General features: G+C 28.1%; 1 protein-coding gene across 2 annotated transcripts; it reads right to left on the bottom strand.

Annotated features, from left to right (window-relative positions):
* Positions 1-5,074: 5,074 nt before the first annotated feature.
* Positions 5,075-10,388, bottom strand: LOC126846142 (NAD-dependent protein deacetylase sirtuin-1-like). Of its 2 annotated transcripts, XM_050585340.1 has the most exons (13): positions 10,124-10,246; positions 8,877-8,944; positions 8,358-8,475; positions 8,133-8,251; positions 7,932-8,047; positions 7,749-7,871; positions 7,404-7,597; positions 7,215-7,321; positions 6,382-6,642; positions 6,191-6,308; positions 6,040-6,126; positions 5,736-5,950; positions 5,075-5,664 (listed from the first exon to the last, which is right to left on the bottom strand). In XM_050585340.1, exons 3-13 carry the CDS (start codon positions 8,393-8,395, stop codon positions 5,528-5,530), a joined length of 1,515 nt encoding a protein of 504 aa, XP_050441297.1. In that variant the 5' UTR covers positions 8,396-8,475; positions 8,877-8,944; positions 10,124-10,246; the 3' UTR covers positions 5,075-5,527. The 2 variants fall into 2 exon arrangements, with proteins under 2 accessions (XP_050441297.1, XP_050441298.1); XM_050585341.1 differs by lacking the exon at positions 8,877-8,944 and having other exon boundaries at positions 10,124-10,388.
* Between the last annotated feature and the right edge of the window lie 5,359 nt (positions 10,389-15,747).

Below are 15,747 nucleotides of genomic sequence, written 5' to 3'. Positions count from 1 at the left end.
ATTTTTTTTTACATAATGTAGATTCGTTAATGTTGTTTTAAGTTTTTAGATCATAATATTGGTTATAGCAGGTATATATTTTAAATACGTCATATTGTTGTATTTGTATGTACAAAAGATAACATAAATTGTCACATTTTTCATTATATATTATATGGTAATAATATTTGCGATAGCGATAGCTAATAGTTATTTACTTATCTTAATATGTAATAGATATTTTTAAAAATTAACATCCAGTAGTTTGATTATATGTAAATATATTAGTTATTTATTTAATTTAACGTTATTGATTGACATTGCATTGACTAGGTAGGTAAATATAGTAATTAACCAACAGGCAATACTAATATTTCAGTTCAATTTTCGTGCTCAGTAATTTGGTTATTTTTATCATAACTATTATTTTTTACCCGATTACTGACTATTTTTTATCTATATAACATTATTAAATGGTTAGTTTGTTCTTTTATAATCAACTTACTTATTAATTACCCAGCGTAAAATCGTCAGTCGTCAAGGAAGAAATGTGTAGAAGTTGATATTTCATCTTGATGTTGATGTTATTGTTAAACACATATTTTAGGTAAAAAACGTACTAGTTTTCTAACATCAAAATTCAAATATTTTTCCAAAAACACGCGTCATTTAGACATATTTAACAAAGATAAACTATTTTTTTAACCGATGTTTAATCGATAAAATAGCTAAAATTCAACCTAACCATGCCTCTCCCCTTATCGAACGTTAAACAAATAATTAGTCGAACGACCTGAAAAATATGACAAACCGTCACATTAATTACAACCTTGAAATATTTTTAAGACTGGAATTTTTAAGCAGCTAGCACTCACCAAGATGGTTGTAAATAATAAACGTAACTCTTTAAAAGCTTGTAGTATAATAACAGTTAACGAGTTAAATCGAAGAAACAACCGCTATAATTTATAATTAAAAATAATTAACTATAAATAGGAATTAAATTACGGATTCCGGAGTATAGATTAAAATAATATAGTTCTTTCGGCTTAACGATAAAATAGTAGATTATACAATATATTATATAAGATGCAATTGTGTTAAATATAAATTAATTTTTAAAAAATGCAACCGTAGTTTTTTTACCACTGTTCTTTTTAAAACGATCACATAAGTCCTAATTAATTATAAAATGTTGAGTTAGCACTCCCACATATAAGCCTATTTCTTGGAACTTATCATTGTTTTTATATATTGTTTACATTTATGACAACGCTTCCAATTTCGATCTGCGTACAAAAAAATGTCGTCTTATAATCTTTTCGATCCGACCTAGTTATAATTTCCTTACACACAATTCACACATTAATAGTTTCTTAAAGACTGTGCACGATATAAGCATAGTATGACAAAGTATGAATACATTATTTTGACAATAGCGTGAGTGACAGAATTTTAGCGAGTTTGTTTAATTTGCGCATTGCACTGTAATGTACTGTCTCGATTCGTTAAACCTGAAATGTTTTCCCCAAAGTCTGTTAATCTCCTCAGTCCTCCTCTGGACTTTGATTATTGGTTATGTATTTAATACCAAACTGTGTGAAAATGCGTATCCTTAATATCATAATAATTTCACTTTCAGACATCAGTTATCAAAAGCATAGTAGGGTGTAGGTTGTACAACTAAGTGAACAAATTTGAAAACATACCAGTTAGTTGGGTTATATAAGCAATATCCTTTAAAAATTACATATCTAAGCAAGGGCATGTAAAAATTCAGAGGGAGGAAGTAGTGCGTAAACAGTTCCCTCCCAGGTTAGTTTAATTGGTTAAAAAAAAAAAAGGTAAAAATTCAGAGGGCGACCGTCTATGATTTTGCAATAGGTCTTACAAATTTGGTATATTGGTTATACATTTTTTTAACTTGCAGAGAAGCTAGGGGGGAGTTGACCCCCCTACATATTTTTTTTAAGAATTTTAATTTCTAACGGTCTACGAATACGTGTCACATATACTATTAGCATAGACCATAAACATCATTACTTTTCCACCACCACCACCATAAATAAAATGGTATTTTTTACTTACTGTAAACCTAAAAGTTAAACATAAACTAAAATGGCTCTAGGCAAAATACAATTATTTAGAGATGTTAATTACCCTACAACACTCTAAGATAAATTTAATACTCTTACGGTATATATTTTCAATGGATTTTTCCACCACTAAGCATTTTCACGTATAGTTTTACTAAGGTAAAAAACAATATCATAAATTACTCCGTGTTGTGTTATGACTTTAGCACAAAAATAATTGGTAAAACCGGAGGTTTGGCCCGGTCTTTTTTTTAAGAACAAATTTTCTCATAACCGTTTGCGTAATTTTATTTAAATTTAATTATACATGTTATATTTTGGTAATATATGCATGAAATATAATTACGATAATTATGATAATTTACAATTCACATCGCAACTGAGGAAAATTGCGTAACTATATTTCAACAGTGGTGTAAACAGAAAAAAATATCAAAAGCTTAACACCCTTCCCCCCAAAAAATGGTGTAAGATGCGTACCTGATGGACGCATAAGTTCTATGCGGTTGCAATTATGAATCAGGTATACCTTATAAGTTATAAGTATGTAAAAGGTACATAATAATAACTGGAAACAATCAGCTCAGATTATTCACAATTATCCAAAATATGTTAAACATCGACTAATACATGTATAATAATTTTTAATGCTTCCTTAAAAGTTGCAAAATTCCTTAAATAATAGTTATCAGTCGTATATTAGTACAATAGCGCATAATCAGGGGACTGGCAACTTATTTTATTTTTATTTTACGCTTCTATGAAAATGTGGGTCTAGAATTAAGTGGATTAGGTTAAAAATACTAAATAGTGTCAGTACACAAAAATATTAGTAACCTACCTACCTATTTAATAACCTCACACTAAGACGCCTGGTAATCAAATCAACCATTTTTTTGTTAATTTTGTATGCATATTGTGGGTATTGTTTGAGAACAAAAGTAAAAACCAACGTTCGTTTCAAAATTAATATTTAAAAAAACCAATAATTAATACCTTCAAAAGACAGAAAGTTGTAAGAATTTTTTTAGCAATAATTTTATATAATAATTCACGATTTTAACGCATCACACAAGTTTCTAAATTATATTTTAGGGATTTAAATATTTAATCGATATTATGAGAACTTATACCGATATTTTTATCACACCAATAAATTATAGACTTAATGACTGAGGTATTATTATATTTTTATTACAATAAATCATAACATAAATTATATTGTTATACCCAATATAGGTACTCTTTTCAATTTTTGTAATAAATATTACATTCTGAACTCTGGAGAAACAAATTATTAGTGTACAACGTATACGTACAAACAAAAAGGTAGTGGAGCAAAAGTCGGAAAAAATAGTTTAATTGATAGGTAAGTACTTTGTTGGTATAGTAATACATTTATTTTAATTAATAGTCCCTTTTACTCAATTATTTTTATTATATAACAAGGTAATTAAAAACATCCATAATTTTGGTCTTATTAATTATTAAATGACTATAAAACACTTATTAAGTAGTCATGTAAGTGTTTAATACTTTAATATGTGGTAACAAATATTAACATTTAAAATTGTCGTTTATTTCTTAAGGATGTATTTACCTATATATAATTGTCCTATACGTATACCTCCTTATGGAATAAAGGGCATTAGTTGTAATTGATTTTCTTTTTAGCTTGTTTCCTTGTTGTATTTGTTTAAAATATACTTTTTTCCCTGTATTTTATAAAAAAAATTGACTCTGTAAAAAAATGTTTAGGAAAACGTTTAAATGCTTTGCTGTAAAACAGTCACTTTGTCCTTACATTCGTCAATTAAAATATGCTAGTGAAAGAACATTTGGAAAAAAAATCATATTTAATTACAAATAGAACTAAAGTTGATTTTTATTTTTTTAAATAAATGATATTTCATACCGTGCCTAATATAAATTGAATGCATTATGCAAATGGAATAAGAATAACATCAAATTGTATTAATAAATAATTTAAAATACCTATTATAAAAAATAATTATTTAGTTAGTACATTCTTGTTTTTAAACATTTTCTAATTGATTACCTAAATTATCTATGTATATATTCAAATAGTTTTACTTATTTACACAGTAAACCTAGTTTCTATTACTACTTATTAGTAAATAATAAACAACAAAGTATACAGTTAGATAATAGTATATATTATATTAGTTTTGAACAAAAAGGTTTTCCTATCAATGTTTACTAATTAAACTTAGGTTTTATATTATTTATAAAATTTAAAATTAATTTTACTAACTTTATTATAATATAAGTTATAGAACTAACTTAAAAATAAATCTTATATTTTTCATAACATATTGCATTTCTATAGCCCATAGGCAACTTTTCTTATCATAACAATCTATGTACAATTTGTTTATATTTTTTAGCACAACCATTTGAGTGATATTTGTATTTTTAATCAGAAATTTAATACACCATTAAAATTAACTCTTTTGTTTTTACAAAATTAATTTGTCATTACTCTTCATACAAATAATTAAGCACATTGAAACGACAGTTAAAATTTGATGAGTAGGAGGAAAGTTTTTTTTTTACAATGTATAGATAAAATGAATTGACCTTCAGTGAATAATCAATAGAAAATGATAGCAGTGACAATGACATCATAATAAACAATAGTGCTTGCTAGATTGGCTACAAAAAAATATATTTCATAAAAGCATTGGTACTATATTATAATTCTACCTAAGGTATAAAAAATAAAACAAGTTATATTATCATTAAAAAATTGACTGTTTTAATAAAACATTTAAATTATTAATTTTAAAACACAATACAACAGCAATTTTTTTTAACACTTACTTAATACTTATAACATTTGATTCAGAATCAAAAAACTCCTGTATATATATATATATATTTGAAGTTTTGATGTCTATGAATTTAAATATAATTTGCAAGCATGTTAAATTTAATTATAATTTACAAAGATACAACAAAAAAGTCTATATATATATATATGACTTACCCTAAGAACTTCGGTATATATTAAAAGAAATCTTTTACAATAAATAATTTATGGTTATTTCTTCCATATTCACTAAAATTAGACACAATTATTATTTATTTATACATCCATACAAATGTTAGATTTATGTAAAAAAAAGAAAGTACTATATAAACATATTTATATGTATATTTTTTTTTAAATAGAAATCTCGGATAAAAAAAAAAGAAGAGAATTCTAAGTTGTTATAAAAATAATAATATAAAAGAAATAAAAAAAAGGATAGAGAAAACATTGTAAGGAATACAAAATATAAGGAAATTAGTTTTATCACTTTATAGATCAAATCCCGAAGTGTACACTATTGCAAGAAAGCAAAATCAATATCGATAAATTGTGATAAGTAACAATTGAGCTATTTATAAGCATTTTTTCTACAAAAAATGTATAAATATGGATTTAATTAATTTAGTAGTGTTTCAGACTTGTCGCTAGAATCAGATTCTGTTTCGCTGTCGTCATCCATGTCATTTACATCTTGATCTACTTCGGCACCAGAAAACATATACCTTCGTTTCTTCAACATGTAATATGTATTTGCTAAAAACAATAATTATGTTGTTAATTGTGGTCATTCTAAAATAAAAAGACTTCTGATCCTATTATATTACGTGGTAGATAAGCAGCTAGACTAGTTTTTTGTGGATCGTCTGGATCAATACCGCTATCCCTAGTCGAGTCTGTCGACAAATGGCGTTGTTCGCCTGTAGATGAGCTGGCTGCATATCTGTCATCACTAAGTGGCGGTGACATGCTATTGGCACTATCACGAGTTGAGTCGGTGGACATTTCATTCTCAACAATTTCTACTGTAGCTGGATTAGGCCTAAAGAGGACAATAAATCATGGTTGCTATGAGTCACATATTCAAAAACACAATGTGATAAAAAATAATAAATATATTACAAAGCTTACTTAGGTGATAAAGTAGGTAAATTAAGACTTTTTGTTTCGGATTGTTGTTCTTTACACCAATAAATATCGGACCAATCTGAACCCAGCCTATTGATAAATATTTAAATGAAAATTAGCATCACTGAAAAATATGTTGTCGTTGATTACTTACATGCGACACAAGTGATCAACAATAACATCACTGTCACCAAGAAGTTCAACATCAAAATTCATGTGTGGAAGTCTTTCACGATTAATTAAAATCTGCGGCACACGTTTACTCAACATACCTATAAAAAATAATTATTTTTTTTTAAAATGAACTTCTTTAAATATTCTATACTAACACCTAAAATAACTTACTGGGAATACGAGCAACAGGTCGTACTTTTAATGATGACCCTATCACTATTAATAAATCACAATTGTTTTTGTCTTCTTCTATTGCTTTATGGAAGCTATCAGGTAAACCTTCACCAAAAAATACAATATCTGGCTTCATTATTCCATTGCCATCCACACATATTGGACATCTAGGAATTCTTTGCTCAAACACATCTGGTTTGATTATATCAGCTGAAACTTTGTGACCGCATTGGGTACAAGACGCAGTGGCAAATGAACCTAACCATAACATACATAAAAAATATTATCATTATTGAATATTATACACATTAATTTTATAATATCCTAGCATATATTTATTATATAAGTAACATACATCTTTTGTAATGACAAAAAGACTGAGTATACTGAAAGAAAATTTTTCTAAGAACGATTCATTGTACAAAGAAATATGATATAATAAATAATAATATAATATAATGCATACTAATGGCCTAGTTTTCAAAGTTTTATTATAATAAAAGAAAAAAATATAAGTATTTCACATATGTGTACTTCAAAGCATCAATGCAAAGCTAATTAAATAATAATGTCTTTTTATTTTATTTTTCGTTAAATGTTGGGTAAAAATTTGAAACAACATAGTCGCTTTAGAAGTACATAGGCATTGCACACACTCACACCCATCCACGGACAAAATGACAAGTTGTTTATTTTTTATTACAATACATATTATAGTCTTACTCTCATTCTGATATTCGAAAAAAAAAATGTCAAGAACCATAGCATCCTCATTGAGGAAGCAAAATAATAGACCTATAAAAACATTGCTTTATAAAATAGTGACATACCATGACACTCTATTACTTTTTCAATACCGACAACTTGTTCTAAGGTATCAATGTTTTGTGTGTAATTACGTAGAAGTCGTCCTTTTTTTTCTAAAGCTCTAATAAATCTAAATAAAAAATACATAAATACATTAAACAATTTAATATGCAATTGTTATAATAATCATTATCAGTAGAAAAAAAACATACTGGTGAGATGGCGATGGTTTAAATTGTCCAGGATATATTTCTCTGGCAAATTTGAAAAAGGGTCTAGGATCCTTTCGAAAGTAATCAATACAAAACATAGACTGTGGATCAGGTAAATCGGGGAATTCAGTAGCTAATCTAGCATAAACACCATTGTGGCTGCGAAAATCGGGTATTCCACAGGACACTGAAACCTTTAATAACAAAAGTTAAAAATAATTCTACTAATTTCAGGTACAACTATAGTACCTACGCAATAATTTAAATTCTAAACTATTATACCAGTATTTATATTTAATACCAATATAAAATTATTTAGCTCATTAAAAGTTTATATAGATTTACCCCTGCTCCCGTGAGGACCATTATACGTGTGCTTGTTTTTAAAAGCCTAATAACATCGTCTAGTGTGCTGACACTGCGCAATCGATTTCGTATTGGACAATCATCAGTCATACTCAAAATTATCTAAAAAATAACCATAACATAAATAAATGTTATTTTTATTTCTAAATTAATCAATTGTACCCTCCATAGTGTTATATCCTCTAGCTGTGATGGAACAGTAGCTCCAAATACTTGGTGCAACAATCGTCTAGGATTTATTCCGTTCATTATTTGTCTCTGTACCCAGCTCATTGAACCTAAAATAAATAATATGATAAGTAAAATAAAATTGAGGGATTATTATGTCATTTGATAATGAATATGTTGGTTTATGTTAAGTACCTGGAGCTCCTTTCTCAGAGTCTGCGTTATCTGAATGTGTACTGGAATCAGAACTGGAAGTAGAAGAAGTATCATCATCCTCTACTTCTTCCTTATTATCGGAGTTTTCATCAAATAAACTATGAAAAATCAAACACATGTATTAAAACCTAATAATAAAGGAATATATTGTATGTTGAAATAGGTAGTAACAATATTATGTTTAAAAAGGTTACATAGACTTACCTTGAATTTTCAGGAGATTCTGGTAGACTCGAAGACATGACCAAAGGTGTTGTTGGTGAAGTCGGTTGATGGTAATCTGATGATAACGAGTCAATTGATTTATATGATAAATTGTTGGCTGAAATTGAAATACAAAAAATTGTGAATCGTAATAAAAATAAAATGTATAAATAATAAAAAATGTATATTTTAAAAGAAATTTTACTGAAAAACATTTGTTAAGTATGGCAAATTTGTACCTAAAATACTTTTCCAACTTAAAATCAATGAATGAACTAATGAATATTAATATTATCAAAATAAAAAATAATGAATGCGTCTTCAAAGATTACAAATGGTAAATATTATTTATAATTTCTAAAACTATAATAATATTCAGAAACTTACATGTTGTTAATTTGACATTCATTTTTTTTCACTCATGAATATTTTTGACAATTATGGTGGATTACACATTATTTAAATAGATGAAACTATAATATAATAATAAATAATGAACAGATATCTAATAAACCATACCTAAGACAGAAGATTACTATATATGCCACACATTTAATGTTGTAAATATCTCCGCGTTATAATTTTATCTAGAGGAAAATAATGGTTAAATTACAAGTTGTAAATAAAAATAAACAATATGGTTGCTAAACATAAAAAGTAAAACCCCCATCGATTAGTAATAATTTAGATATGTTAGAACCATGTATCAGGACAAAAAAAACATCTAAAGAAAAACGTATAATTATTATACATTAGGTTTTTTTTTAACATGAAGTAACCTAAATGTTTTAAGACCCCTGTTCCAACTTATTTAGCGAGGCTCAATATCTTGAATTATGCATTGTGTAATAAAACAAACTGGAAAAGGTGACTAATTGTAATTCAAAACTCTTTTGCAAGTTGTTAACATTAATTTAGCAAAAACTGTATTTTGGGGTCACATAGTAAAATAACAGTATTAGAAAAATTAAAATAAATAGTTGGACTTTTTTTTATCCTTACTTTACTTTGGTTGATAAAATCTTATAAATTAATAATATCATATTGTTAAACATTTTCGTAAAAGTCCTTTTTTTTAAATTTTGTATGCAGGTAAAAAGTAATTGTTAATTAAATTCTGGATAGAGAACTTCGTACCAAAATAACATCTACAATTTCTAAATATTTTTAATATTACATATTTCATAAACTAAGAATAAAGATACCTAGGCATATACCAGAAAATCAAAATGCTATTTTTACGGACTTCGAGGGTGTTTAGGGAGTTAAGTAATAATTAAAAATGGGACATTTATTTAAAAAAAAATATCAGCGGATCGCAAGCACGATCAACTGGCGAAATGTAATTAAATAATAATGTCTTAAAAATGATCTAAAATGTTTAAATTATTCCGAGAAAAAACATCGAGTGATAAGGAACGAAGTACGCTATCAGTAGACGGGCGCGTAAACAATAACAAGTTTAAATTAATACAAATACATGCACGGCATGACATTGTAGGAGGTATGGGATGTTATTTTGAGCAAGCCGGGCTTGGAAAGCCGCCGGTCGTGGAAAGGAAAGTGAACCCGATGACATCATCGATGTCAACCGCGACCAATACGGACCGGGCCGGGTGAGGAGGTGATGGATGGGAGGGGTGGGGAGCGCGCCCATCAAAATGTCCGCCCGCCGCAAACGAAACGCTCAACGGGAAATCCGCCATGTTTGACGCTGTAAGCGTCGGCCGCTGCTCGCCGGGATTAGCGCGCTTTTAAACACTTACCGTAAGAATCGCCAGACGAAAACCCTGTGAACCGATGGCCGTAAGTTTGAAATTGTGAATTTTGGGCGATTTCGTCGGCAAACGAATACCTCATGCGTTTTGCAGGTGCCGCGGCGAGATCCGTGTCAAAGTCACCATTGTCGGACGCCATTGCGCGGTGAGCGGTATGTGTATGCGGTATGTACGGGAGCGGTGGAGTCGGCAACGCGGTGACGACGAGCCTTCGTGCCACACAATTGCTCTGACGCCACTGGCCACCGACCAATCGGCATTCGGTGCACTTCGGTCAGTCGAAATAGTAGAGAATTTGGGGGCTAGCAGTGTAGCCAACGTCCCCTTTTTTTATGCCGCGCTTATTTGAAATCGTCGCACCCGTGACTTAAATATATATACTTTAACATGGACTAATTGAACCATATGTAAAGGATGCCTTTATATTTATATTAAATAATCGTAAATGAAGTGGCGAGTATAAGTGATTTTTATAAAAATTTTACAGGAGAGCAAAACGAAAATAAGTTGTACTAACCTATGTATTCTGAGGGTTACAGGCATGTCCACTATTTTTGGGTATCTCTCTCAAAAATGTATAAACAATTATTGTAAAACAAACACAGATGGATATAGGTTGTTATTAAAAAAATGTTCATAATATTTTTGAAGTTCCTTTTATTAGTTTAAAATTTACGAAAAAATGTTACTTGTACCCTTTTGGTTCTCATCACTTCAATGATTAAGCATAACCACGGATGTAGTATAAACGGTTTCACGTTTGCCTATACCTCGCAATAATCAGTTAAAGATAATATTATCTTTAATCGTGCTATGTACAATAGTTCTTATGTAAAAATATGAAAAAGTAAGATACTGCTAGCGCTCCTCGTGGATAAATCGTGGATTTTATTATTTTTCACTGATAATCACAGATGTATATTATAATAGACTAGATTGCTAATGGTACATGCCACCAATAGAGCAGATTAAAGCAGCCACTTTCCGCCATCTTGGTGGGAATTAGAACCTTATCACATAAGAATAATATATGTTTATAAATTATAACAATCACAGATATATATAAAATTGATATAATAATATATACAGATATAATATATAATATGCATTGATAACACACATAAATCTCACCAGAATGGCGGACCGTCGGCTTCAACTCTTATCGCTAGTTAGCAATCTAGTTTATTATATATATCTGTGCTGATAATATATTTTTATATTCAGTCCCGTTTATGATAACAGACGGGTTATCAGTGCTGATGGCTTTTTATCTTATCGATTGTGATTTTATGCATTTAAACACAGAATAGATGATTTAATCACATATTTAATCGATTAATCAGGAGACATTAATAATAGATTAATCTATAGCAAAATAAACTATTCAAATAGTGCTATTCTAATCACAAATAATTTCCATTGATTTACTGTACCTAATAATTATACGTAAATTCCTCTAAAAGAAAACAGCTACGGTTTCCCATTTCATCAATAAACCTTTACGTCAGCACTCAAAAATTTGGCATTAATGCAGTTATAATTACAAAAAATGATTAAGTTGTAGTCGGAAATACAACTGCAGATATGTGGAGGATTAAGATGGCGGGCCACCGAAAGCGGAGTTTTCCCGCTGGGCCGCAACTCAGTCATGACTCTAGGGCCGGCACTTCAAACTTAAACCACTTGTACAAATGATAAATCAAATTTTCATTTCATTTTTTATTAACCCAAATTATTTATTTAAAAAATCTATAGTCATTATAGGTTTAAGGTTTATGCAATACATTTATTGGCAGGAATGGGCAACATTCAGTATTTTAGTTTTTATCGACTAAATACAAATTATAAGTATTTTAATGAAAGATGGTAGTTATTCTATTCTAATATTGAAAAACTAAACAGCGACGGGAAAAACTTGAAATTATGTTCAACTTGTAAAAAAATGCCTATAAAAATAATAATAGTTAATAGTTATAAATATATTGCAAAAATAATTTATTTGGTAGATTTTACAAATTTAACGGAAAATACTAATTCTTAGGAATTTATTTAAGTATTTAATGTCATAGGCGCAATTTCAATTTTTTACTTGGGGGGCTAGAAATTTGTTTAAAATATATGTATAAGTAAATATATTTTTGTATTTCAAAATTGTATGCATAACCTAATTTTTTTGGGGGGGCTAAGCCCACCCTAGCCCCCCGTATTTGCGCCTATGTTTAATGTACAATGTTATCGGAAAAAAGTATCAAAAAACGCCTAAATTTTTTTAAATTTTTATTTCTGGCATAAATTTTGACAGGTAGCAACTCTTTGGTATGGTGTACGTGTTTAGCAGACTCCAAGCTATAAAACCATCAAAACTTAGCTAAAACTAAGAAGTAGGAAAAAAGTTATGCGTTGCTTTGTGCACAAGTGTCGAAATCCTATGTTAAATCGCATTTAAACTTCAACCCTTATGGGGCACGGGTTAAAATTAATATTTTTCAAATTTTTTTTTGATCTTATTTATATTGTATTTAGAAACTTTTCAAGGAGCGTCGAGGTTAAAATTCTCAAAAATTATAAACCTTATTTGACTCCACAAATGTAAAATATAGTAAATAGATAATATCGAAATAAATATAAATTCAGGTTTAATAGACAAACTGATAAATATACCTCTAATTAATAACAATTTGATAACATAATATTTTGTGTCTTAAAATCTATGTTCAAAATTCGAGGAAATTTGAGGTACATAATACAGAATTGAGAATACTGAAAAGGAGCAGACAGGACGATGAAATTTTATTTCCTCGGCCGATTTTCTTCCATAGTTCACCACATTTATCGAGGAATTGTCTACGAATTCAAAAACCACGCATGTTAATCAAGCCAGTAGTTCTTTAAAAATTAAGCTGGTATAAAAGTATCCTTCGAGCCGTATTCTTTACCGCTTCAGACGTCTTGTGTACGAATCAAGTTTTTGTATATGGCACAGAATTTACAAACGTATTCACATAAAAAAAAAATAAATAAATAAAGTTAAAAACTACAGAAGATTTACTTAATAATTAATCTATTGTGCTTAAAAATGTACTTAGGCATATGATGTCGATCATCGATGGGCTAAAATATGGCTTATTTACAATATTCTTCTTGGACCCTCACGGTTATGTACATCAAGTCTTAATGGCCAGATCAAAAAAGGCGAACCATGTTTTATTATTTGAGAATACCGCTGATAATTGTTTGTTTATCAATAGTTCTTGTTGTTTTGCGTATCCGCAGTTAAATCAATTGAAGTTTGGATAAAATTTATTTTGTATCCATTTACACAACAGTTTTTTTTTTAAATGTTCGTAAGGTGAATTTTTTTTTTAAATTTACGTTGTTTTACTATTATTATAAAAATATTATATTTTACCTTAATACCTAACGAAATGAAATTATCATTAACCCTAAACCCTATAAAAGGTAGAAACTTTTTTTTACTTCTCTATACTATGACATAAAAATAATTTGTATAAAATTAAATATTGGTACCTTTATTTAATTGGTAAATACTTAATGGGATCAGTATCCGACTGATTATTCTCATATCTGTACATCTTAAGCTCAATATTTTACGTATTTTTGGTCCATCTACCTACTAGTGTTATAAAAGATCTAAAATGATATTTGAATTAGTCGTAAAGTTTACTTATAGGGTCTCTACACAAGCAAATTTTCCTATCCATTACAAATATTTAAAATTTTAACCGTACTAAAACAAATCCGACAATAGTTTTTAAAACAGATATAGATGTTTCAAATTGTAATACTTCCTTAAAGTATCGACCAAAGTACAATTTTAATTTTCATTTTAAATGTTTTTGTAAAAATTATTTTAAAAGTTTGCCACAATCGATATCTGTAAATGTTATGAAGAACCCTAATGTTTCTTCAAAACTTGAATAGAATATTATTAAGAACCAACTACTGTTCGAAGTAGAAACATATTTTTGTACAAAAATAGCTATATGCGTTGTAGAAGAAATAGGTACTTCTTTCATATGTAAATATATGTTTACTAGTTTTAGCATAATGTCTTATTTAGTGAAAAATTACCTATATAATGCGCCTTAATAAATGCTAGTGTAGAGGCCCCTTTTTTAATTTGAATTTCAACACTTTCTAAAATGGATTTTTAAATAATAGATACATATTTTATTTTTAAATCAATTTCGAGAAGCGTTATAATTAAAAAAATTAATTAATCTTAAATAAACATTTTACAAATACTTAATAAGTTTTCAGGTCTTTATTAATAGTACCAGTGCGATGGACAAAAAATATGTCAACATCTCTGTTTTGCGTTAGATAAACAGAAACATGAAAAGTCTGTATCCAATACCCTTAAAATAGTTTAATAAATTGCTTGTAAATTTTATACAGGTAACGTATTACTTTTATTGTAATTTTTGGGGTTAAAAAAAAACGATCAATTAAAATTTGCAGTACATTATTATCAAAAGTTTTTGAAATAAATAAACAATGCTTATACGTATGATCTGTAAAATAGCATAATATGGCACACTTTTAATTTTAATAAAACAAACCTGTAGCTGAAACATTTTATCCAGTTGAAGAAAAAACTAAAATATGTATTGTAAAATACATTTTTGGCCAGATAATCAATATCTAAAAATTATTTTTATTAATATTTGTATGATATTAAATTAGGTTCGGGAATAATTATAAAAATATTTAAATATATGCTGCCAAATACAAACCGAGATTGCATCAGCCTTTTGGCATAAATAAAAAAAATTACAATACACAAAATGTAAAGGGTCGTAGTTATAATTAAATTATAGTAGTTTTAAGTTTCTAGAACTGGGCGACTACTAAATATGTCACAAATTATATGGCAATTTGCATAGCCAATAAAATAATATTTAAATATATTTTAAATTTGTATAAAATGGAGACAATTAATATCCAAAATATTATTGAACAAATACTTGGGTTTAAAGTAGTTGAAAATTAAATTAGCAGGGAATTTTTATGCGAGATTGGTTTTTAAACTATACAGTGTACAAATTGTGTTATAATTATCGGTCTTCCACAGCCTATGAACTATAACGAAACCACAGTTCAATGATACTTATGAAGTTCATATTTTGTCTAGGTATCCATTGCAAGCATATTACCAATACATTTTAGTTGGAACATGCAGTTTGACTATAATATATACTTCAAATTGTAAAACGGTTTCCTAAATTTTCTTTACATTTTTTTTTTTTTTTTAAAACTAAGTTGTTATGTTGAAAACTGATGTTCCTTGTGAAATTTAGGGTTGAACGTTTCGTTAGTATATTGTTTTCGTTGTAATGAAAAAATGAGTTTCTATTAGACATTTAGTTTACTCATAGTAGTCATAAAAAGAGCAATCTAGACATTATTTTTTTTATCTTGATCAATAACAGAATTCATATACGTTTTAATATTACGGATTAAATTATTACACCAGAGTAAATATTAAAAAAAACCAGGAGTTATCATTTTTATATTTTGATGTATAAAACTACACATCAATATACTAAAAATTTAAATAAGCAATTATTTAAAAATAAATGAAGACAACA

This window comes from Adelges cooleyi, unplaced genomic scaffold (genome assembly GCF_023614345.1).
Source record: "Adelges cooleyi isolate 19-005CV unplaced genomic scaffold, UGA_ACOO_1.1 ACOO_flye_CR_arks_rails_tigmint_CR_PRNA_9, whole genome shotgun sequence".
Lineage (NCBI taxonomy): Eukaryota > Metazoa > Arthropoda > Insecta > Hemiptera > Adelgidae > Adelges > Adelges cooleyi.
Note: the sequence above shows the minus strand (reverse complement) of the source record. Positions and strands in the feature narration are given on the sequence as shown.